This window comes from Sorex fumeus, unplaced genomic scaffold (genome assembly GCF_029834395.1).
Source record: "Sorex fumeus unplaced genomic scaffold, SorFum_2.1 ptg000054l, whole genome shotgun sequence".
NCBI classification, from domain to species: domain Eukaryota; kingdom Metazoa; phylum Chordata; class Mammalia; order Eulipotyphla; family Soricidae; genus Sorex; species Sorex fumeus.
In genome coordinates, this window is record NW_026606111.1 from 5,640,969 (window position 1) to 5,666,010 (window position 25,042).

A 25,042-nucleotide genomic window follows, 5' to 3' on the forward strand; every position below is an offset into this window, starting at 1 on the left:
ACTAAAATCACACTCTCCATTAAAACCCCTGGAAAACTGAGTTTAAGTACCTATACTAATAAAATGTTAGAGAACTTATAATTGATTGCGGTGACAATCATCTTTCCACTGAGCATGGTAACCTAAAAAAATATAACTGATGAGACAGGAAACTCTCCTAGATTATGAGCTTGTTAAAAATTAAAAAAAAGAGGAAGAAGAAGAAGAAGAAGAAGAAGAAGAAGAAGAAGAAGAAGAAGAAGAAGAAGAAGAAGAAGAAGAAGAGGAGGAGGAAGAGGAGGAGGAGGAGGAGGAGGAGGAGGAGCAGGAGCAGGAGGAGGAGGAGCAGGAGGAGCAGGAGGAGGAGCAGGAGGAGGAGCAGGAGCAGGAGGAGGGGGAAGCAGAAGTGGAAAAAGAAAAAAGAAAATTTCTTTTTCCTGTGCGGCCAGGGAGGCTTCAGGCTCACAGAGCCTCGGCAGACGTGTCTGTGGATACAGACATGGTCACCTTGGCGATCTTCACTGTGCTCTTGATGCAGCTCTCTGCAGCCCTATGAACACTGGCTGCATTATTAGCATGCTTGTGCAGGCAGTCTGAGTCCCCCATGCTGTTATCAAGAGGCTGAGCTGTGCCTTCACATGAGGGGAACATACTCCGAAAGGCATGTCTCAGGTCCTTGCTCCTCAGAGCATAGATGATGGGGTTCACGGTAGAATTCAGCAGGCAGAGCATACTGCAGAAGGCGAACACCGTCTTAATGAGCTTGTTCATCTTCCCAAAGACATCATACACCATAATCGCAAGGAGAGGGCCCCAGCAGATGATTAAAACCACCAGAATCAGGACCAGAGTCTTAGCCAGTCTGATGTCCATGCGGGCTTGGTCTGGCCGGGTCACCTGGACCTTGCCATCCTCTGATGTGTGGATGATGATGCTTTTCTGGGTGCCTCGCTGGATCATGCGGACCGCGTGGCTGTGAGCCTTCCAGAGGATGTACATGTATGCATACACAATGAACAGCAGCAGCACGCTGGTAACACCGATCCAGAACATCAGGTAGGTCTCGTCGATTAGTGGGAAGATATCTGAGCAAACAGATTGCAGTTTCTTGCAGTTCCAGCCCAGGAGCGGCAGGACAGCAATCACAATAGCGATGGTCCACATCAGGCAGAAGGCCACCACAGCCTTGGGTCTGGTGACGATCCTCTTATAGGCCAGAGGCCGGTGAATCGATATGTACCTGTCAATGGCCGTGAGGAACAGGCTCCCCACTGACGCTGTGAAGGAGGCTGTGACCCCACCCAGTTTGAAGAGGAACACGTTGGGGCTATCTTTGCGGTGGAACACGTGGAAGTCAACGAAGCTGTAGACAAAGATGACACTTCCCAGGAGGTCTGCCACGGCCAAGCTGCCAATGAAGTGGTAGGACGGCCTGCAGCGGAGACTGCGTGAGTGCAGGATCACACACAGCACCAGCAGGTTCTCCAGCACCGTGAAGGTGCCCAGAGTGAGGGACAGCACAGCGATGGCCAGCTGCTGACTGGGGTTGAGGATCATGAAGCACTCCATGTCCATGAAGTTCTCCCCACACTGAATGTTCTCCTCGTTTTCCTTGAAGGATGACAGAGATTTATTGAGGAACTCAGTGATATTCCCCTGGTCAGCCCCGGGGCCCAGCTGTGGGGTGTCTCCTGCTGTCATCTTCTCTTGGAAGGGACTGCCCCGAAAAGAAGTCAGGGGGAATTTCTGTGGGAAATACCCTAATTTGGAAGCCATGTCGCCTTTGATGTCTTCGTACTGAATGTCATTCGAGCCCACGTAGAGGAGGTCTGTGGTGATGGTGCGGAAGGTGGTGTCTGCAAGGCCATCTAGGATCGACTTCATCACCTCTGACTTCTGTTAGGCCACACACAGGAGGATTGAGAAAGAGACCCTCAGCAGAGAATCCTAGTGGGAGGGAAAATACAGATGCTGAATCATGAGACTGCTGAGAAAAAGGTAAAAACCTACCCCAAAGCATAACATTCTTGTGTATCTGCATTCCTGCTGCTGAACAGGAAACAGTCAGCAAAATGAGGTGGTCACTGGGCTTGAGAAAAGCCATCCCATATTTAAAGTTGTGGTAGGTGCTGGATAATACTTGTGCATGATTCTGTTGTTCCATTATTAAAACTGTTGGGATTTAACTCAAGGTGTGACTCTAAATTGTGACTCCTCTAGAGAGTGAGAGCTGAGCTAAGAAAATGTGCTGTGGGTTTGCCAGAGGTATCAGACTATTGAAAGCACAGTTGAGGAGGCTGGAGTAATAGCACAGTGGGTAAGGTGTTTGCCTTGCATGAGGCCGACCTGGGTTTGATTCCCAGCATCCCATATGGTCCCCCAAGCACTGCTGGTAGTAATTCCTGAGTATATATGAGCCAGGAGTAAACCCTGTGCATCGCCTGGTGTGACCAAAAAGCAAAAAAAAAAAAAAAAAAAGCATCGTTGAGGTTCAAATATTGAAGTGTTCTGCCTTAATTTTCCTCAATGTACTTTATAGTTTCTGGTCAATTCCCAAGGTCTTTGGTCCACTTTCAATTGCCTTTTGTGTGAGGTGTAAGATACGGATCCAGAATTATTTCCTTATGTGTAGTTATCCAATTTTGAACCTCAAATGTGCCTTCAATGATATGAATCCACTGGCAAAGTTAACAAAATCAAAAATAAGCAAATGTAACTATATAAAATTAAAAGAGCTTCTGCATGGCAGATAAAAAAAATACAAGGGATAGAACTAAAATTCAGCTAACTGAATGGTAAAATTATTTGCATTCAATACATCAGATAAAGGTTTGATATTCAGGATATATAAAGTACTCACAAAGATCAATAAAAAAAACTTAAAAATCCTATCAACAAATGGGGAGAGGAAATGAACAGACATTTCTCAGAGAAATACAGGTGGATAGCCAGTAGGCATATGAAAAAATGCTCAGCATCACTTGTCATCAGAGAAATCCAAATCCAGACAATGAGATACCATCTCACACCAGTGAGAATGACACATACGAAAAATAGGAGGAATAATCTGTGTTGGCAGGGATGTGGTAAAAAATGAACTCTTATCTACTTCTGGTGGAAATGTCTGTACAACCTCTGTTGAAAACAGTATGGAGAGTTCTCAGTAAAATTTGAATTGAATTGAACACCCAGAAATTTTGGGCATCTATCTCCAGAACATTAAATAACTCTCTCAAAAGGACATATGCACAGCGTTATTCATTGCTGCACTCAGTACAATAGCTAAGATATGGAATCAACCTAAATGCCCAATGACAGATGAATGGATTATTAAGATGTGGTATATCTATATACAATGGAATACTGTGCAGCTAAAAGAAACAATGAAATCATTCAATTTGCTGCAACATGGTTGAAACTGAAAACTATATTGAGTGAAGTAAGCCAGGAGAAGGCAGACAAACACAGATGATCTCACTTATCTGTGGAATATAGACTCCTGGAAGAGGAAATGTGTTGTAGTAAATGGGGGATGCTCAGATCATCCTTGACCCCCGTGTTTAGAGAGGAGATAGATAGAGAACAAAGTAAATCGAGGGGTAAAGAAGAAAACAAGAAGTAATAATCTAACAGTCTTCAGGACTTCAGTTATAACAGTGATATGAGTGAGGGGTATAGCCATATATCCAAAACACAGATCCAACAGAACTGCAAACATGAAATCGAAGCAGAAACCACTGAAACTTCGTAATGTGCTTTTCCAGTTGACGGGTGGGGGTGAAGTGGGAGTTGGGATGGAAAGAGAATTTGGGAACAATGGCAGAGGGAAGTTGACACTGGTAGAGAGATTGGTGTTGGATTACTGTATGCTTAACATGAAACTATCAGTAACTTCGTAAATCATGACTCTAATAAAGATTTTTTTAAAAAAAGAAAATGTGCTCTGGGTATGGCATGTAGTTCATTGCCACTTTGGAAGAACTGATGGACTCTTGCAAACACAGAGTAGGCAGCAGCCTGTGGGGAAGAGGAGAGCAGCAGCTGTCACATCCTTCCCCAGACATTATCACATGGGTTTGATGAAGCATACAAGTCAACTAAAGGACCAACCAGCACTAGTAGGTTCTCCAGCAACTGTAAAGGTGAACTCTGGGACTAACTGTGTTGTCTAGGTGTGATGGGTTAAAAAGGGGAAGAAGAGGGAGCATATGGCCATAGGTAAAGACCTAGGTTCTGGTCCTGATTTCACCAGGCAAATTTCCTCCCCCACATGAGAGGTCTAACAAGGCCACAGCTGAGGCAAATTTCTAGAGTCTATAGCAACCCAGAAAAATAATGAAACTCATGGGACGGTCAAGGATTTTCATGCTGAAGAGAAGCACCATAGAACAGTATTGCCAGATACACCACCTTCTCCCGGCATGGCACAATGCCGTGGGGTGGGAGGTACAAGATGGGCCTGGTAAGAAAAAATGAAATCTTGCCTCTGACAGCAAGGATGAACTGGAGGGGGTCATTGTGCTCAGTGAAATAAGTCACAAAAAGACAAGTATAAGATATTTCATTCATAAGTGGGGAGCAAAAAGCCACGTCAGGGACAGACACAACCAACTTTGAGCACAACTGGTGTTGCCAAAGGGGTTGGAGGGCCCCGAGGTCTGCAGTGGTGGCATAAGAAAGTTGGTTATGGTTGTGGTAAGATACTTGAGCTAGCATGAAACTGTAACTGTAGCATATGAAGTCATGTAAACAAATGCTGTCTCAATTTTCTAAAAATGAAAAAAAGATAGAACTCAACAAAGGTGAAGGCCTTTTCAGGTGGATGGCACAAGAAAGGGTGGCAGAGAGAACAGGGTCAAGTTTTCACGCTTTTTAAACTGAGCAACTTGGTTTTGTTTAAAAAAAAAAAGTTGTAGGGGAACTGATTTTACTATCGTGAAGTATTTGTTTAAAAATGTACCTCCCCAATGGAGAAGGCCAAGGGCAATTATGGTGGAGGGAAGTGTTAAACCGGGAAGAGGAGATGGTGCTGAAAGGTGATCAAATGTTCTGTGTGAAACACTTGAGCAACAGTGTAAAACTTATGAGAAGGAAAAAGAAGCACCTTGCCTCTGCTAGAAGCATATTGGTAGATGAGTGGCAACTTGTTGGTGATTGGGGATGGAGCTTTGGTAGAGGGAAGTGGGCACTGGTGAGGGAAAAAGTGTTGAAACACTGTATGCTTGAAACCCAATCATGAATAACTTTGTCATTTCATGGTGACTAAATGAACTAAGATATTTTTATGTATCTTCTTTGCAGCACTAATCACAATAACCAAAATCTGGAAACAACCCACATGTCCAAGAACAGATGAATGGATAAAGAAACTGTGGTACATATGCACAATGGAGTAAGAGTACTACTCAACTATAACAAAATAAATAAAATCATGCAATGTACTGCTGCATATATAGATCTGGGGAGTATCACACTGGGTGTAGTCAATGAGAGGAAAGGCACAAACACAGAATGATCTCTCTCATAGGTGAGATATAAAGAAACTTAGTAGATGAATAACAAATGACCAAAGGCAAAGATACTGAGAGCTGGCCTTCAGTAAGAAGCTTACCATGGGGGCAGGACAGGACACCGGACAGTGGTGGAGGAAAAGTGGACATTATGCTGGAGAGTGTGGTGCTGGAGTGTTTCATGCATGAAACCCTACCACTAGCAGTATTATAAACCATGGTACTATAAATTTACTAAAATTTAAAAAAGCAAAAACAGTAACAGTGGCTTTTGTGCCAGAGTGCAGTGGATAAGGCACTTGTCTTAACTAATAAGGTACTCCTTAACTGCCAGGAGTGACAGCTGAGTACAAAAGTGAGTCCAGAGCACCATCAAGTGCAGCGCCCAAGCCCCAAACAAACAAATAATAAAAATAAATTAAAATGTGGTTCTGTGTTTTTCAAAGCAGTTGATAATGGAGGGTGCTGGAATGATATGAGAAGTAGTAGTAGACTTAGATGGAATTGGAGGGAGGGGGTATATTCTGTTTGCTTAAAGAAAGATTTTCAAAAATACAGATTTTTTCCCCAAAAAACTGGGCAAGAGGTTAAAAATAAAAGTGGCTATTTGAATCTTTAGCTTGTAAAAATGATTATAAAGACTGATTGATAACTGATCATAAAAGTTGTTGTTTTATGTACTAATTATCTTTCTATAATTTTCAGACATGTCACACTACATTGAGGATCCATAGTCATTATTCATCAAATTCAGGATATTATTTTATTTGATAAAATAATATTATATTTGATGACAAAAATAAAAATGTTCTGAGTTCTTAAGCTAAGATACAGCAACACTACATATATGAATTAATTCATTGATACATCCATTCTACAAAAGACAGAGACCCACTGTGCGCAAGGCACTGCACCAGGCACTAGGATGTGGCAGCTGACCCTGTCATGAGACACTGTAGTGACAGTGATGACTGGGAACTTACATGAAGCATGGGAACAACCAGTATAGGAGGTAAACATATCCAAGAAAAAATATTTCTACTTATACAAGAGTGTAAGTAGGGTAGGTGTGGGAAGAGATGGGATTGTGAGAAAAGAAAAAAATTAATACCTTAAGTATTATGATGTAAGTTCTGGTTCTATTTTAGTAGTATGACAAGGTGGGAAATGTGGCTCACCCTCTGCCTCCATTGTCCAGGCCACCATCATAGCTCCCCAGACCTGGAACACTGGCCTCACCACAGAAGCTCCTGCAATTAACTGGGTCTCTCGCCTTTTGATCACATGCCCAATAGCTGCTAAAGTGATCATCACAGGACTTATGGCTGGTGACATGATTGTTTCAACCTCTTTGCCCTAAAGACCCAGTTCAAATTTGCTCACAAGGCTTACCATTTAAGGCCCTTGTTCTCCAGATTCCTCACAAGGAATCTGTTTTCTGCATCCCAGATGAACATGGCTGAGCTCCTTTCAGATCTGAATGTTCCTCACTTGTTCTGAGTTCTTTGCACTGTTCTCCCTGAAGAACCCCTCCTACAGGTTGAAGTCTAGTCAGAGTTATCCTGTCTCTCCACAATCTCTCTCTCTCCCTACTTCCTTCCCCTTCCTTGGTCTTGCCACCTTGACCATACTAATCCAATTGACTGCTTCAATTTTCAAAACATACTAAATCCACTTATTTTTAGCTCACTTTTGCTCCTGCTGCTCCTACTACTCCCTATGGTCACAGAACTTTTCAGGCCCTTTCTCCATTTATCTCCTCCTCATCCATTTGGAAACTTTTCTGCTTCTATGATTGATGTTAAAGGTCTCCAAGGGGGGGGGGGGGTGCTTCCAAAACATCCAGATACACTTCTATGGTGGCACTAAGTTTTATGTTTCTCTCTTCTTGCTTCTGTTCTGTGCTTTCTTTCCACTCACTGGTTATTAGGTTATGGAGGGAATAATATCAAATACAATAGTATTTTACTCACAGAATTTAGCACAATTCCTGGTGCTTTCACAGGGGCCCTAAGTTAATAAATTTCAAAATATAAAAGAAAATTTCTTTCTTATCCAAGGTGAGGTAAAGATTATCCTAAACATCATGGAAAATAAACATGAGTCTTGAGTCAAGGTGTCTAGCTTGAAAGCTAATATATTTGTGCTGGATAAAAAGTCCTACTTAGTTACTGGTATTATAAATGAAAGCTGCCTATGGAATTATTCCCTGGCCTCAATAGTCATGAAAGATGCCAAATGACATGGACAGCTTTGACAAGAGAGAGGCAAGTAGGAAGACTGGCAGTATCTTATGAGATGATGAACAGAGCAAGTGTGATCAGCAATCTTCACTCTTTCATAGCCCTGGAGTGCATCTATAATTATTAGCATGGAGGCATCTCTAAACCAAGGAGCCTGAATCCTCTGATAACTTCTCTCACTTCCCTGGTCTGTCTGATGCCTTTCTGCACTGTTCTAGAGAAAGGTTCACAGTGGACTGGGAACAGCGTAACCAGAAGCAGGAACCTAGAATATAGACACATAGATACTAAGTATGTGCTCAGAATCCATTATGTCCCAGTGAGTCTGGCAGTGTCCCACGAACAAAGGTGAGTTGCTAAGAACATATAAAGATATAGGAATGAACAACCAAATCTAATAGCCCAGCTCCTCTACTAAGAATGTCTCAAACCCTGAACTGCAGTCTCACTACTATATTCACTCTCCAGCAGCATTAGGCTCCTATTCAGCCATATGTCATCTATATTATCTCTTCAGCTCTTCCAGAAAATGTCCTCTGGTACCTAACATTGGACTAATTCTTGAGAGTCTTGAGTCAGCTTTGCTCTTTGCAAACTCAGATTAGCAAAACAACTTGTGTGTAAATGTCTATGCCCAGAAGAGAGCCACCACTTGTGAGAAAGCTCTTAAAAGTCCCAGCACGGGGGCTGGAAAGAGTACAGTGGGTAGGGCATTTGCCTTGCATGAGGCCAACCCAGGTTCGATTCTCAGCATCCCATATGGTCCCCAGAGCACCACCAGGAGTAATTCCTAAGTGCAAAGCCAGGAGTAATCCCTGTGAATCTCTGGGTGTGACCCCACACTCCCCCCAAAAAGTCCCGGCATGCCATCTTTCATCAGTCTTTCACCACACACACACACACACACACACACACACACACACACACACACACCGGTCTTCAGATCTTGTGAGATGACTTGCTGCTCTTTCAATTTCCTCCCTCTCCTCTTCTTACCTCTTCCTCTGCCCCAAATACTCATTTCTGAACTCTATTCAACTTAATTTCTAAGACTGAGTGACAAAGTCATCCTCCATTTCTGAGACCATATTGATAACCTTATGTCTTCCCAAAAATTTATTCCCTTGGTTTATACCTCTTTCACAGGCCTCATCATATCCTTTAATCATGAGTTCACATATTCTATTTTTATGTGATTTACTAGATAACATGACCACAGAAGAGAAAGAGGGCTGAGCGCCAAGTCTCTTAAAAAGTTACATGGACCTAATGAAAATAAATTGAATTTTATTAAAATGTAATTATGAATTGAATTTTCTTACATTAAAGCAATGATTTAATAATATGTTTGTTTCCTCTAAAATTAGAGGTGAGAAAGGTAATTGATTCAATGGGTGATTTGGCCTTCAGGTTTTCAGCCTGGGAATTTTCGACTGCAGTGTGGATACAACATTTTTGAGCAGCTACTGGAAGTCAGTTCATGACCTCCAGCCAACAAGTCAATCTCTCAAGTAACAAACTCACTCGTCATGTTTCGCAATTAAAAATAAATTTATTCTAAATGTTGATTATACTCATAGACCTCATTGATAAAACTCAAAAGGCACAAATTATGCAATAGTGTCTTTATACCTAAGTCAACTTTTCCTCCTCAGAGGCAAGAAGTTTCTTGTTGTTGCTTCAAGAGATGTTCCATGGATATTTAAGCTAATTATCCACTCCCTCTTTATTTTAAACAGATATGAACATAATCAATTCTGGATGTACCTTGCCTTTTTACTTAAAGGTGTATGTGAAGATAGTTCTGTATCTTCAAAATATTCAAACACAAAATATTCTTGTGCTTTTTAACAGTTGCCTATAGATCTGTTAGATAAATGTGAATGAAGGTTTAGTTTATCATCTCTTGCTATTACAAATAATGCTGCAGTGAATTATCTGGATATGTGACTGCCCACATTTTTGGATGGTGTTGTATTCTAGTCATGCAAACCCATAGCTTGAAATTAACCTTAATCAATGCCTGTTTCCTGGCCTCCGCAATCAGGCCTCTAATATCACAAAAGTCTTGCTGATTTTCTATTTTAGGCATTTATGGTGAGTTTAGTATTTGCAGGTGGCATTCTGATCATCTTCTGTGTTAAATTGTTGGTTTTCACAATGGCCCTGTGAGACAGATGTTGTTATTATCCTCACTTTACAAATAAATGACAGGCATGGAGATGGCAATTTGTCATTCAGATTGTTAGTACACGGCAGAGCCAGAATAAACCCAGATACTATGGTTCTACAGTAGCACTCTACAATAAAAATGCAATGTGAGTCATATATACAATTCCAAAGTTTCCTGTATTCAGGTAAATAGAAAAATTCAAATGGTGAAATTTTAATAGTGCATTTGATTTAGTCCAATGTATCAAAAAATAGGTTCTGCAGGTGAAACTAGTCATAAATAAGTGTTTAATAATCATAAGCTATCATTTTGGACAGTACTGGTCTAGAGCTATTCTTAGTCTTTTAATAAGCACAATCTTTCTCATCTAAGACATCTTATGTTACTATCTTCCTTCTATTCCCAACTGATTCTAACCAAAGCATTCAGAATAGATAAAAATGTTGAATCAGAAGTGAACAGACCAAGTTTTTTGTCAGACCAGTACTTGGATAAGTAGTGATAAGACTTAGTATTTCATCTGAAATGAGGAGGTGGATGATATGCCTAAATAACGTTAACTTAAACATTCAAAATTGCATGAAAAGCACTTACCATAGTGCCTGACATAAAATTTAAGTCTTCAATAAATAATTATTATTGTTCAATACTATAGCTTTGACATTTGTTATTATTTCTATTTCAAGATAATTCATTGCCTTAATTAGATCATAAGCTGCTTATTGAATTTTTGTCTGAGCATTTAAAAGGATGAAGCAAATGGAAGCTATACACTTGCATGAAGGAGAAAACATTGATATCTATTACATTCTAGGCATTTGAGAGACTTTACATATATTCTATCATTAACTTGTCATGACAGCTTTATCAGGTCCTTATTTATAATCTCCGTTTCACAGGCTGAGGGAATAGAGGTCATTAAATGATGAGTAAATTGTTGAATATAAGAGCTGTCACTGAAACCATGTATCTCAGACTTCACAGTATCTGCTTTTGGACTACATGCACTGTCTGAAGAATGAACAATGACTAGGATAAATCTCTCTCTCTCTCCCTCTTCCTCTCTCTCCCTATCTCTCTTTCCCTCTGTCTCTTTTTCTCTCTCTCTCCTTCTCCTTTGGTTTTTGAGTCATGCACAAGAGGTTCTGAGGGCTTACTCCTTCCTCGGTGCCAAGGGATTGCTCCTGGTGGACTCAGGGAACCCTATGTGTTGCCAGGGATCAAGCCATTGTTAGCTGTTTGTAAGCACCCTACCTGCTGTACTATTACTCCTGCTTCTCCATTTTATCTCTTGAGAATATATTCTAATTTCTTGTTTCTTGCAAAGATGAATCAAGGCATCTTTGCCAATAGTAATAAAGATGACCTCCTACCAAGTCACTATTTCCAAACCGAGACCATCTAGATGGATCCGCCTATTGGCATGACCTCAAGGATGAACATTTTCATCAGCCTTGGGAAGAGCTACAGTGAATACAAAGGATCATAGACCTTCAGTGATGAAAAATGCGTGTTTGTGATATCCTCTGTATTAAAATCAACATGTAGGTGATCACAATTTCCCATTTCAATACATTAAACCAAGCTAGCTTACTAAAATTCTGACCCAGGGCATGGTGTGGTTGTGAGATATAGAGAATTTCTGCCCAGTATCAGCCAATTTTAATTAAACAATACAGTTAAAAAAGAGATGTATTTTGTTTAGTTAGAAAATCTTACTAATGTCAATACCAGTGAGCACAGACTATTTTATCAGTTCATAGGTTTATGACAGAAAAACGATTCTCTGTATTTTGGTAATTCTCCCCTTTATTCCTACATTTGGATTATTACAGTAATTTCCACCTGATTATTTTTTGCATTGGGAGCTTTCTTTGAGAGTTCATTAGTAATATAGTTTAGGCTTTGAGGGACTAAGCTGTCATTAATTTTGTTTTTGTTTGCTACTGGGAAAATCGTAATTGGAAATTTCTAGCAAGGTGCATAGATGTACCTATTAAAGAAGCAGTTGGTTTTTATTATAGTTAAAGAATAAATGAAATTTAAGGGGATTTTTCTAGGATTCTGCTTTTAAAAAATACCACCAACATATCCTAAAAATTTAGGCTATAAATCAAATCTTTGAAACAATAATATGTATTTACTCTTAAGAAAAAATTTTAATTTTTAGAACAGTTTTTTAAAATCTATCTCTCTATACACCAAGTACAACATACATCAAGTTGTTGGTCATGATATGATCAAATAAGTCTAATGAGAATAGCACCAGTATGGAATTTTAGAAATAAATTGCCTAGAGTCCATATATTTATTTCTATAACCATTAAGGATAAAAACATCTATGTTCTGATTACACTGGACATAAAGTCTGTCCTCACAGCAAGTCTTCAAATAGAATTAAGAGTCATTTCTATATCAGTATAATTTAATAGTTGGTTATTTTAGTCTTCTGGCCCCTTGAAGACCTTGTTTGTTTTAGAGGGACATTTCCATCATTTAGATATTTATCACTGTGGTATCTGGAGTGAAAAATCTCTGCAGCACTGACCTGTACAGTATCTCTGCATCTCAGGGAAAAGACAGGGAGGAGTATTTGCTCACTGTTGGATGTCATGCCCAGGAAAGCAGAAAACCCTCAAGAAGCATAAGGACTAGTGTTTCCAATATAGCCATAGATTCTGTTCGAGTTCGAGTTCCTCCTATAATATTCTAAATTTATAAATGCTTAAGGGGATAAGGCCATGCCCATCATATCAGGAACGATCAGAATCTAGTACATCAATTGCAGGAGTTTCAACCTTTTGTTTGCTGTTTCCCCACCACACACACACACACACACACACACACACACACACACACATATACACACACACATATACACACCGCTTTTGTTAATTTGCTGGAAGTTTTTGTAAAAGAGCCTGAAGAAAATCTCACTCGAGAGAATGAAGGTGCCATTGGTTATATTTGTTATTTTCCACTCATTTCCAGGAATGTCTGGTTTCTACTAACTTAATAAAAAATTGCTAATGTATTTCTCTAAAGTTAGGAGAAATTTAGGGGAAATTTTCTTTGACTCATAACTGCATCATGTGTAAGTCATGTCCTCAATATACATGGAATAGCTCAGAAATCAACATCCTAACTTGATCAATGATGCTTCTGCCACAGCTGATCTTTAACTTTTACCCAGCCGTTAGAATGTTGCAATTTTTAAATCTGTTTGGTCACTTTTGCATCATCTTCTATAGCTAGAGAAATAAAGGATCGTAATTCAGGCAAAAATACATAATTTTCTTGCTTGTATTAATGCCAGTTCCTTTTCTCATGTATAAAAGAAAATTCCATTATGCTGGTAATGCTCGATTTGTTCTCAAAGCCTCAGCTTTTCATATATGTCGTAATGTGGAATAGAACTTATTAAATGCACCATTTCCTCTGATCCATTCTTCCTATCAATATGAGTGAATGCTGGAAATTTTTAAAAATATAAACTAATAGTAACTAGAAAATAAGAAACTCTACATTTCTGATCGAATTTAAGCTGAAGTATGCCTAATTAACATTTAAAGACTTGTTAAACTTGAATTTCAGTGCTCAAGACACAATGGCTTTAAACTACATCAAATCAATTACTATTAGAATAAAATGCTATCACAAAGGCAACTTAATGATACAAATGAAATTTCCATTTATTACTTAACTTTGCTATGCTGTTGGATATTACCTACTAAGTGCCTTTTGTAAAATACTTTTCTACATAAAATATAAAGGACATAACTGAGAATAATTGAAACAGCACTCCCCCAAAATAGTAGCTGTAAAGTTTTCAATAGCCCTGACTGATATAAAAATTATTCCATAAAACTGTCTTTATTTTGCAAATCAGAGTTTTCATAGTTCAACCACTACTTTTTGATCCATAAATTATGTTGACCCAGTAGATGTCATTTTTATAATTCATTATAATTATAAAAGGATAGCACGCTGCCCAATAAGGGCTTTTAATTTCCTCATTCATCCTTCAGGGAAGGGATATATTCTCTTTGGATTTGTGATCATAACAATTACGCCCATCAGAGAGATCAGTCTATCTCTAGGTTCAAATCTCAGAAAATATAGGAGACTAAATGTACAACACAGAAAACTCCAATTCCTAATTATTTTCAACCAGAAACATCTAAATGTTTTATATACTAGGCATAGTTCTGAACATATATATTATTTTTATTTGACATTTAAATTAATTTGGCGGGATTACCAGCCCATCCTACACACGAGAAATGTTAGAAGTAGAGAGGCAACATGCTTCACCCAAGAATCAATCAAGAGAGCAAAATACACCTGCATAACTCAAAAATGTTCAGGTCAGGGCATAGTACAGTGGTAGGGTGTTTGCCTTGCACACAGTTGACCCAAGTTTGATGCTCAGCATTGCAGATGTCCCTTGAGCACTGCCAGGAGTGATCCCAGGGCATACCCGAATGTGGCTCAAAAACCAAAACAAAACCTCAAAGTTTATGTGCTTACCTTTTAAGTCAAGAAACTATTTCATAAAATATCAGTCTTTTCATTTCTATGGAAGGAGGAAAAGTCAATTTGAGAAAAGAAGTAATTAATTGCACATGACATTTTTTTACACAGCAAACTAAAATCTGAAGGAAAGATCTCCTGCAACAACAGCAAGTTTCCTATAGTATTCACAAATCATTTTTGGCCCATAACAGTCTTTAGGGACAAAGTATGACAGTCAGTCATAAATTATAAATTTTAACTCTGAATTAGCACTGTGAATAGCAGTGACTATTGGCAAGTACAATCTAATGTACCCTCGTGATTATTTTTCAGGAATTTTTTTTGTCTTTTCTGTAAGGATAGTGTTTCTACAACACCAGCAGGGAGTAGAAAGGGCACTTTGTTAGATCAGAGTAAGACAGGATGGTTCTTGGAAAACACAAGCTTGAAGCATTCATTCTCCACACAAAGAAAAGCAAACTCACTTGGAATCACTAAACCTGAGGAGCAGGTTTTGAAGACTCAGATGACTATCGATGTTGAGTCCTAAAATCTTGAATGACATCAAGGGAAAAGGATTTTGTGAACCTTAGAAGGGCTCCAACAAGAGTGCTCGGGGTCGACCATCAGTACCTACAATGCACGGAGCTGGGTTAAAGCAGTAATATAGCTGATGTGCAGATCTTGGCTTCATTTTAATTGACTGTGTTCCTTGTTCTAGGTCTGTAGACATCATAAGTCCATGGATCAGCACCGAGTAGCAAATATAGTTCAAAGAAGCAAGGGAAATCATTCTCCATTTTACCCTACCCCATCAAACATGAATGACAGGATAAGAAATGAAAATAGGCTCATGATGTTTTTGTTATCAAATAATAATGGGTTGTGTTAATCCTGTTCCTGCAAGTGTTTTGAGCTTTTGCTCCCAGAAAAGATGATGGGCAATGTTGAGTCATATGGAAGTCTTTCTGGTATTAAAACCTTTCAAATCACAAACACTTTTTGGGTAGGGACCTGTCTGTTAAGTCCCATACTCAAGATCTATTTCTAAACAACTGTTGGTGTGCATTAGCAACATGGCAGATGTATCTTAGCAGAATGTATTTTAATGTAGAGAGATTTATGTAGAATAAAGTCAGTGGATTACTAGGGCATTATGTTCGGATCTTGGTCTGATACAAATACCTTCTGAAAACAAAAAATAAACCAAAAAATAAAAAACCAAATCCTACCAAAATGTCAAAGTTACTTAAAAGGTGCCAACAATTTGTCCTTCAACCTTCTTAGCATAAAATTGAAGCTCTAAGAGCTAAGAACATGGCTTAAGTAAAAAGTCACATGCCTAATATGTGCAAGGCCCTGGGCTCTATCCCAGACAACACAAGTCCACACAGGTAGGTGTGGCTCCACTGCAGTCCACCCCCAGCACAGCCAGGAAGGTCCCTATAAGAAAAAAAAATGAGTTATACTGATGACATGGTAAGTTATGAGCACAAATGAGGTATCCACTTTTTATTCTGATTGATTATTTAGACTGGGTATGTTCTATGGACCTCAATGTTTAGTTACTTGATAATAGTATGAGAGATTTTTATGATATGCACAACCTTGAATGAATCCTAATTATAGGCTGCTCAAAAACTTTTAAAGACAACGTATAGAATGTTTATAATGAACTTTTCCTTCCTTCAAATGTATGTTATTATACATTTATCTTTCCCAAAAGGGTTTTTCCATGTACAAGCAGATTTTCAAGACAAATGTTGAAATTATGTGAAAATTCAACCACTAGATGGAGTGACTTTTATAAGCCCTCGGGAATCAATTTGTTATCCTATTCAGTGGACACTGTTTCTGCTTTGGTTGAACAACTTCTCCTGCTGCTACAACATTTTAAGCATTTTACAAGTAAACTAATTAAAGCATAAATAAAAAATATGTTATAGAAGGTTAAAACAGGTTATTACTATTGCCTACAAAAACTAAGAATCGAATTGCTTTTCTGGGACAAAAGGGCATTGAGAAAATTTAATATACTGATAAAAAATAGCTGTGAATATTTGGAATTCTGCCTCAAGAAAGTAATTAAGATTGAGTAAAGAAAGTAGTTCTACTAAGAAACAAATGATATATTTATGCTGAGATGCAAAAAGAATGTCTCAGAAGCCCAAAATCAATTCTAATAACATACTCAAGTCATTTCTATTTTATGAAACATTTGGCTTTCCAATTTTCAAATATGAAATAATCAACACAAGTCATAACTCTGTGATGAAAAAGAATGAAAAATTATTTTCTATTATTATAGGGGCTAAAATGGAATATTTCATGAGACAGAATATTTGTTCAAACAGTCATAGAAATTAAAAATACTACAGCTTTGTAAATAATTCAATTTTGTTCCTATCATTTTATCATTGGAATAATTTTAAATAATTTTTATTATTATGTAAAACCAGCTTTTTATTACTGTGTTCCCTTCAAAGATCTTTTTTTTTAAAAAATTTGGTACTTAAGCATCACCTATTTCAGTGAAAATGTTAAGTAAAAGCATTTTAGTGTGTACCAACTGTGAGAAATAAACAAAAATATATTTTAAAGATGCAAATCATTATGTAAAAACAGAACTGAAAGAATTGGGTTTCAGTAAAGATGCAAAAGAACACTTTGCAGTTATAATTATGAAGTACGTTTGCAAATTGGATGCAAGTACAGATTTTTTGTTTTGTTTTGGGACACTAGCTTGCTTAGAGGTTACTCCTAGTGCTTGGGAGTTGCTCCTGGCAATGCTCAGGGGACTATATGAGGTACAAGGTTAGAACCTGGTCCTCTCACATGTAAAACATGCTCTGAACCCATTAACTTTTCCCTCTGGCTCCAAGTACAGAATTTTTATGCCACAAAACCATGAGGTAGTTATCATGGTGCGTACTCATTCAAGGTCAAATCCCTTCCTTAGGTTTTTGTGGTATAATTATACTAAACAGTCAAAGTGTTAAAGATTATGGACACCTATGAAAAATACTTGGGGGGGGGGAAATAGAATTAACCTTTGAGAAGAATTGAGGTTAGATAGGAAGGAAGAAATTTTATGACTATTGGATTTTAGATCAATGAAATGGATTGCTAAAGGAGCCTGCTCAGGATGAAGTAATCTCCCACAGATCTTTAAACCCAAGGTAATTCTACTTGACTGGAATAGTCTAGCTTAAAAATAAAACGTGAGGAGTGGTGAACAACTCAAAGTTTTATAAACTTCAGCTTAAGGCTTCTCTTTACATCTTTTCAGAAAATATCACTACGTATCTGCCTAGTAATGTCACTTTAAAATGTAACACATACTTACCTGGTATGCAAACATAATTGACATAAATTAAGAATCTCATACTACTTTCTCCCTCTCTATTTACAAAACATATGATGCTTGATAGGATTGCTAGCCATTTCTTTCAACATTATTGAGAAAGAATTCATGCTCACAGAATACAAATAAATGGGAGGCAGAGACTGTGAGGTAAAAGCAACTGCCATTCCAACTTAAGCTTTTAAAAAAACAGAAATGTTGGAGCCTATGCTTCTTTTCCCAAAACCAAAATAATCTACCATAAGAAATGAAACCAGAAGATAAACTAAGATGGAAAATTTGCAGTAAGCTCACGTAATGCAGATCCACTCAAATTATCTTCCAGAATTACCCTGGTAATTATGCAATTTACACTGCTTATAGCTGTAAAGTATCTTTCTAAAATACCTAAAAGTTATAAATACATAGGAATGTATCCCAAAGCACTTCTTGATATCTATCTATTTATCAATCTGAATCGGGAAGACTACTTTCTAATTATTCTATCAACTAAAATGGGTCATAGATTACTCATAACTAGTTTTCTAACCTAAGAATTAAAACCCCTCAATGCTTTCTTTCTGTAATGAGTTAGATACTATTTCCAAAAGTAGATGTGAACTTTCCAGAGCTAAATACCCACACATGCAGAAACAGAGAATTCTTTGGATAATCTTTTGCCTACTTTGGTTGTGTATTCAGTTTTTAGATTTTCTTTTTCTCCATGACATATTGTTTGCTCACCACCACAACTTTTTCAAAAGCTAGAGAAAACATTTACAAATTCTGCTAGCAATGCATTGAAATGAGTTGGAAATCTGGTCCATTTAACATACCACACTGGAATAAACCAAAATACTAGAATAGTGGCATTAAATCCCTCTTATAAAGAATGAATCATGGTGATAAGCGTATTACTTATGATATTGGTCTTATCGCTATGTTATAAACAGAAATATGCTTGAACAACAGAAATTAACATTATAAAATTTCCTTGTACAATTATACATATGTGAAATTAGAAATTTGTTCTTCATATCACTAACTGCAATTTGTCAATTTAAGTGTAAAAATCCTGCTACCTTCATTTCCAGGACCCACACTAAGTTCCATTATCTTCTCTAAATATATGACCTGAAAGAATGAATGAAGAAATGAAGGGAAAAGGGGAACCTGATGTTTAAGCATAAACTTTAAAAAACTACTTCCTACTTACACAAATTTTATTTTAATTATATTCAAATATACTACTGACATACACAATTTGTGAAACTGTTTTCTAGTATATTTAACTACCACAACAGATTGCCTGGCACATCTTTGGAAATGCTTTTGCTTTTCTTTAAAATACAGTAGTATGGACTTTGTTAGTGGGAATTAAAAAGCAGATATTGCATAATCAAATTTAGGATATTGTATTTATATCCTATAGTTAAATAATTTAATGGTATTGGCAATGGTGGTAAGAAATTAAATCTCAATTCAACAAATCCAAATTCTAAGCAAATAAAAAATCTAAATTAGAATGGAAAAATAAGACATTAGGTTAGTAAATTACTATACTCTTTGAGAAAACTGATTAGTCATCATTTTTAGAGGACAAAAGAATTTAAATCCCCTTTCACTTTCCCCAAAATGCAAAATTTACTTGATAAAACATTTAAGAATATAGAATACTATAAGAGGTTAAGGGAAAAGCTGTCTAAAAAAATACTGATTCCCATCTAAGCAATCTCAACTCACATTTTCAAAAACAAAAGAAAACAAAACCAAACTTTGAAATCTTTCCTAAAGTGCAGGTGTGAAAATTCCTCCAGCTGGGACTAAAACAGAATTCATAGTATTCTAGAATAACTGCTAGGACTCTGCCAGACCCATTTTCGTGAATAAACAGTTCTTCTCTCAAAACCCATATGAACACAACTATGAACCTGGAGAACTCCACTGTCACCAAGTTTTGAATTTAACCTGTCCAAATGAAACTTTTAAATTAGAATATCACATGTAATTAGTTTATGTTCTATATGGAAAGTAATTAAATATATGTAAAACATCAATGAAAATGACATTAAAATATTTGTAAATGCAACTGTATAGAAAAACTGTATATTGAAATATACTTTTTTTCCCTCCTTGTGGCACCTGTCCAGTGAAGAAATATGACCCAGGAAAGTATTCAGTAAATATTTTATGTTAAGAACTAGTGGTATCACACTGATTGCTTTATGTAATGGCTCTGACCTATTATTACTGATAGGTCATAAATTTACCTCTTATTGATGCAGGCAACTTTAAGACAGCAAGTTCTCTACCACCAAACCATTGAATAGTAGCACTAGGAGGCCACTAAAAACCTCCTTCCTGCTTCCCCCTCATAAATTCCCTCTAGATTTATGTATGGTAATATGAAAATATGCTACAGAGAACAAATATAACTGTTAATATACATTTGATGACAAAGTAATAACCTTGTATATTTCCTTCCAAATTCTTTCTAAAAATAATCAATGACTAACAAGTGGTGGAAACATTGTTAGACCCACTAATCAATGTCTATTATAAAATAGTATAATCAGCTTCGGTACGTCTACCCTGGCATATCTGCAAGAGTCTTGGAACACATAGGATTGAAACAGAGTTCAACCTGACCTGGAAAGTAAGAACAGTCATGTTTGGTCTCAGGTGGGAACTTCGTTTGGTCACATCTTCAAAGTCCCTTTGAACAGCTGCCTTGAGTTTGGCATTTCACCAAATTCATACACTTAAGAGCATAATTCCAGGTTTGTATAAACAAAGGCAGTAGGTCTAAATTTTTATTTTGGTCAAGATATAGTCTATGAAAATGTTTGGACATATATGTAAAGGTGTGTTTATATATCCAATCATCTAAAATCATACTCTCTCCTGTCTCTCATATATATATATATATATATATATGAGTGAGTATATATGTATATCATAACACATGTGTGTATTGGTACCATATCTTTCCTTAATGACATTTACTTCTTCTGTTCAGAAAATATTTTGAAGAAATCCATAACATTATGAAGAAATCCATAACATGTGATAAAGTTAATCCAGTGTGCTCTTGGAATATATAGATTAAGTGAGGTACATGATTAGCAAAACATAACATAGCAATTCAATGGCAGTGTGCTAAATCCCCAAACCCCTCCAAAACAGGATCCATGCAGTCAGAATACAAAGTTAACATTAGTATAAGAACAGGATTAGGAAAGAGCTGGAGTCAGGCAGAGAAATTAGAAGTTAAATTATCGCCAGCACAAAGTATATAAATTGTTTTTGATTTCCTCTTATTCGTTAACTTCATGACTATCTCCAGTCAATAAAAGAAAAATCAGCAGAGCTTGTGAAATAACAGCAGTGCTATCTAAACTCAGCCCTAGGACAGTTTTTTTAAACCATGTTGGGTCCAGGTTGTTTCAGAGTCAAAAACAGAATTATAAATTATTTAAGCCACAGGCTGGTTTCACAGTCACTAATTTGTCAGTTCAATTAGAAAATGATGAATACAAAAATAGAAGAGACAGACTTACACTGGTTGGAGACATGGCATCCTTTTGCAGGAATGAAAGCTCTTCTGTGTTCTACACGCAACTGAGCTAACAAAATTGCCCCCATAACAACAGGCAACAACCTAAAGGACAGGCTCCATCTTACTAACCAAATTCAAGACGCAGTAACCAAATCTGCTTTTATTCATCATGTTTTGGTAGGTATATCCATATTCAATTCATCATTCTTTTATTGCAGTATTCCTGGGGAGCTCATTATAGGAAATAATCTCTTTCCTTACTAAGCCAACTGTTTTCTGGAAAGAAACATTTGGTAAGGGTGGTGACCTATGAACTGCTATTATCATTTCCATTTCATAACAGTTTATTCTTATACAACAAAGTATCCCAATTCTAATTCCATATACAATATGCAATATAAAACCAAGCGCCTGCCTAAATTTCCTGGTGATGAATGTGAATTCTAAGTCAAGGCAGAGAAGAATGTCATACAATTGTTTTGAAAGAGTTTTTTTTTTCAGTCTTGGTCTTAGAAATTAATAAGCTGACACTGCATGCTAAACACTTATCAGCACAATCAATGGGGCTGCCGCTTTCTTGAGAAAACAGGTAAACCAATTCAAGAAGCTTTCTCTTGGAAGAGATTGGAATATGCTACAAATATCCTAGTTCTGCTGGAGGATTTCATTTCCAGCCGTTTCATCCTGGTAACATTTAACAATTTCACTATTTTAACATTTTCAAATGCCAAAAAGAACATACTGATCCTGCAGCTAGGCTTATTAGAGAAGAGCAGTCTCACAGGCGAGACAGAGAGGCACACAGTCCACTGGGAAAAGGGTAACAGAAAAAGACGGAAAACAGTGGCTAACCAAGCCAAGCAACACTCCAACATGAGATGGGATTTGCATCAGCATTTACAATTTCACAGGCCAAATTGAATAATGGCACCTATGGGCTATTTAAAGAACAAAGCTTCACATTTCCTTCATATGCACAAATACTGATACTAGAAACTGGGTGCATGAATGTCTCATTTGCCTCCCTCACCACAAGCATGCAAGCATAGTACTTTCATTTCTCAATGCTGAGAACTGAATGTCCTGCATCCCAATGTTTTTCTAACCTCACATGGAGACTTCAGAACACAATGAGCCCTCTCCTTCTCACACCCTTGATACATATCTCAGCCAAGATTGCTCCATGTTAGAGAGGAAGACATCTTTGGAACATAAAGATTTCTTGGATAGTAAATTCTGATAGTCTAAAATGGTCAGTTTTGAAAAAGGCAGGTCCATCATCAAATCTCCTGGTCAACTACAGCAACTGCTCAACTGCTTTTGCGTCTACAAATAGTCACCTGCAATATGCAACATTTGTAATTTTGGTGGTGCACGGATTCTGTTCGTGACTAGAGTCAGAAAATAATCTGTCTCACTTAAGAAACTATGCACAGTCGTTTACTCTGATAACAAAAAATTACACATGAGTTAAGAGGGCAGGGAGGGGGAGGAAAAACAGGGACAGAGAAAAATCAATCATTGCATCTTCCCTTGCAAACTGTCAGAAGGGTGGGATTAGAAAAGCAACACTTTAAATCAGATCAAGTCCTAGGGGAACCTTAAAGGTTGGCTGCTCCCAGTTTCTCAATATTCTGCAAAATAGATTGATGGTAGTGGTCACCCCACCGCTACTCAATGTCCACTGAGTTTCAGCTAAGAAATTGCATCCCCCATTGTTCAAACGCTATTAACTCGGAGATAAAAACAAGAAGCTCTGGGACCCATAGAGATCAACACCTTTAAAACCAGTAAATCTCTTTTAATCTCTTACTGGATTAAACGCCCAAGGATACTTAGTATCTCAAGAAAATACCAAGAAAGGCAAGAAACGCGCTTATTTTGAGGAACATAAAAACAAAAGAAGCAAAATGATTAACAGGTTATTATTTCCCCTCATATGTTCCATATAAAACTAAAATTGTAAATATGCATGTCGCTTTTAAACTTTCCGATGCCCAAAAGACAGTTTCTGCCATAGCAAAAACATCTGCACTCAAGAGATGGTCGTTTTGTGGAGACTGAGTCTTAGCAAAAGAAACGTCCTATAAAAACACATGAACTTTATCCACCTAATGGCTAATTCGAGCTTAAAAGCTTCCTTCGACATTCACATTCAGAAATTAGTACGACGCAAATTTATTTTTCCTCACGGAAGAGCGGTTCTTGCAGCTCTCTATTTTTTCAAATTTTATAGAAAAAGTTTATTATTCGACATACCTTTCTGTATAGGCTGTTTCCTATTTGATTTGAAACAGTTTCTAGATCTGATGCAGAACCCGATCTCTCAGTCCGAGAAGGCTCCGTCGCGGATCCGGTTTACTGACATTCAGCACCAACTCAAGCGCCTGTTTTTCAAACATGCACAATCACACACTCGCTGCCAGCCGACCCTCTGCGCACGCAGAACCCTGGGCACACACGTTCAGCCACTGAAGCATGGCAGGAACCCCCAGACGTAGCAGCAACACACCACGGTTGGGGGCTCCAGCGCTGAGTAAACACCAACGCGCGCGTCGCTCACACCCTCAACAACTCCCCGAAGGACACTTGGGGACCACGCCAGTGGCCAGTACCCTAGAGGGCGGGAAGCAGCTGGGGGGAAAGTGTTTCCAAACGCAGCAACTCTGCCCGCCTTACCCTTGGCATCCCCCGTCCTCGGGAAGGAGAATCGCTCCCGTGGCACTGCCCGCCAGCCGCAGGGCCAGCGGCTTCCCGGCCCCGAACCCCACGGATGCCCCCCACCCCAACCCCGCGACTCTCCGGAGAGCTCTGCGGGGAGCCCAGCGCCCCGCCCGCTCCCCAGAAACGCACCCGCAACGCGGGCGCCCTGGAGAGGCGGAGGCGGAGAAGCAACGGTGGAGGCAGGGGGTGGCCGCGGTGGGCGCGGGGGACGCGGGCGCGCCTAGGTGGGGTGGCGCGGGGCGTGTGCCCTGCGTCGGTGGGTCCGCGACGCCAGCACCCTGGCCGGGACTGGCGCCCCCGGGGTGGTTCCCGCCGGCCCGCGAGCCTCGCCCCTTCCTGGGCCGCGGCACCGGGCTCCTCCCGCTCTCGCCCCGCCTGGCCCCGCGTGGGGAGCCCCTGTCGCCTCCTCGCCTCGGCCCGCGCGCGCCGTCCCTGCCTCTCCCTCGGCTGGCGCTCGGGCTCTGGCTGCCTGGCGCTCGGGTCCCATTTATGAAGCGCGGTCCCATCACGTGTTAATGAGCCTTTGTCCTGCCCTGGCAGCGGCGGCGGCGGCACAGACCCCGCCGAGGGAACTGCGCGGGGAGGGAGCCCGCGCGCCGCCCGCGCCTCCAAACTTTGCGGGCGCCGGAGACACGGCCCCGGCGGGCCGGAGAAGACCGGCCTGTCCGGCCCGTGTCACCGTACTTCGGGGCCGCCGTCACGGTCCTTGGGGGCTGATGGGGGGATTGAGAGGGGAGAAGGATGGGAGGGGGACCCTCCCCGTGGCCACCCGGCTGCCCTCCGGGATCACCTTCCACCCCGGCCGAGCCCCGGACTGGCCGGTGCCCGCACCGCCCCCGACCTCGGGGCCACTCATCACGCTCAAGGCCAACACCTTAGCGCGGGGGTGACGTCTGGGGCAGCGGGTCGCGCCGGAAGGGGAAAGGGAGGGCGGGAGAGGCAGTGGACAGGGGGGTTGGACAGGGAAAAGGCCGAGGCACTCCGGGGTGGGTTCCG

At 39.4% G+C, this 25,042-nt stretch overlaps 1 protein-coding gene across 4 annotated transcripts; it reads right to left on the reverse strand.

Annotated features, from left to right (window-relative positions):
* Positions 1 to 395: 395 nt before the first annotated feature.
* On the reverse strand, positions 396 to 24,540 carry CNR1 (cannabinoid receptor 1). 4 transcript variants are annotated; one of them, XM_056125128.1, is made up of 2 exons: positions 24,176 to 24,540; positions 396 to 1,926 (listed from the first exon to the last, which is right to left on the reverse strand). In XM_056125128.1, the coding sequence occupies exon 2, from the start codon at positions 1,861 to 1,863 to the stop codon at positions 442 to 444; it is 1,422 nt and encodes a 473-aa protein (XP_055981103.1). In that variant the 5' UTR covers positions 1,864 to 1,926; positions 24,176 to 24,540; the 3' UTR covers positions 396 to 441. The 4 variants fall into 4 exon arrangements, with proteins under 4 accessions (XP_055981103.1, XP_055981105.1, XP_055981107.1 ...); XM_056125130.1 differs by lacking the exon at positions 24,176 to 24,540 and adding an exon at positions 24,002 to 24,083; XM_056125132.1 differs by lacking the exon at positions 24,176 to 24,540 and adding an exon at positions 23,582 to 23,862.
* Between the last annotated feature and the right edge of the window lie 502 nt (positions 24,541 to 25,042).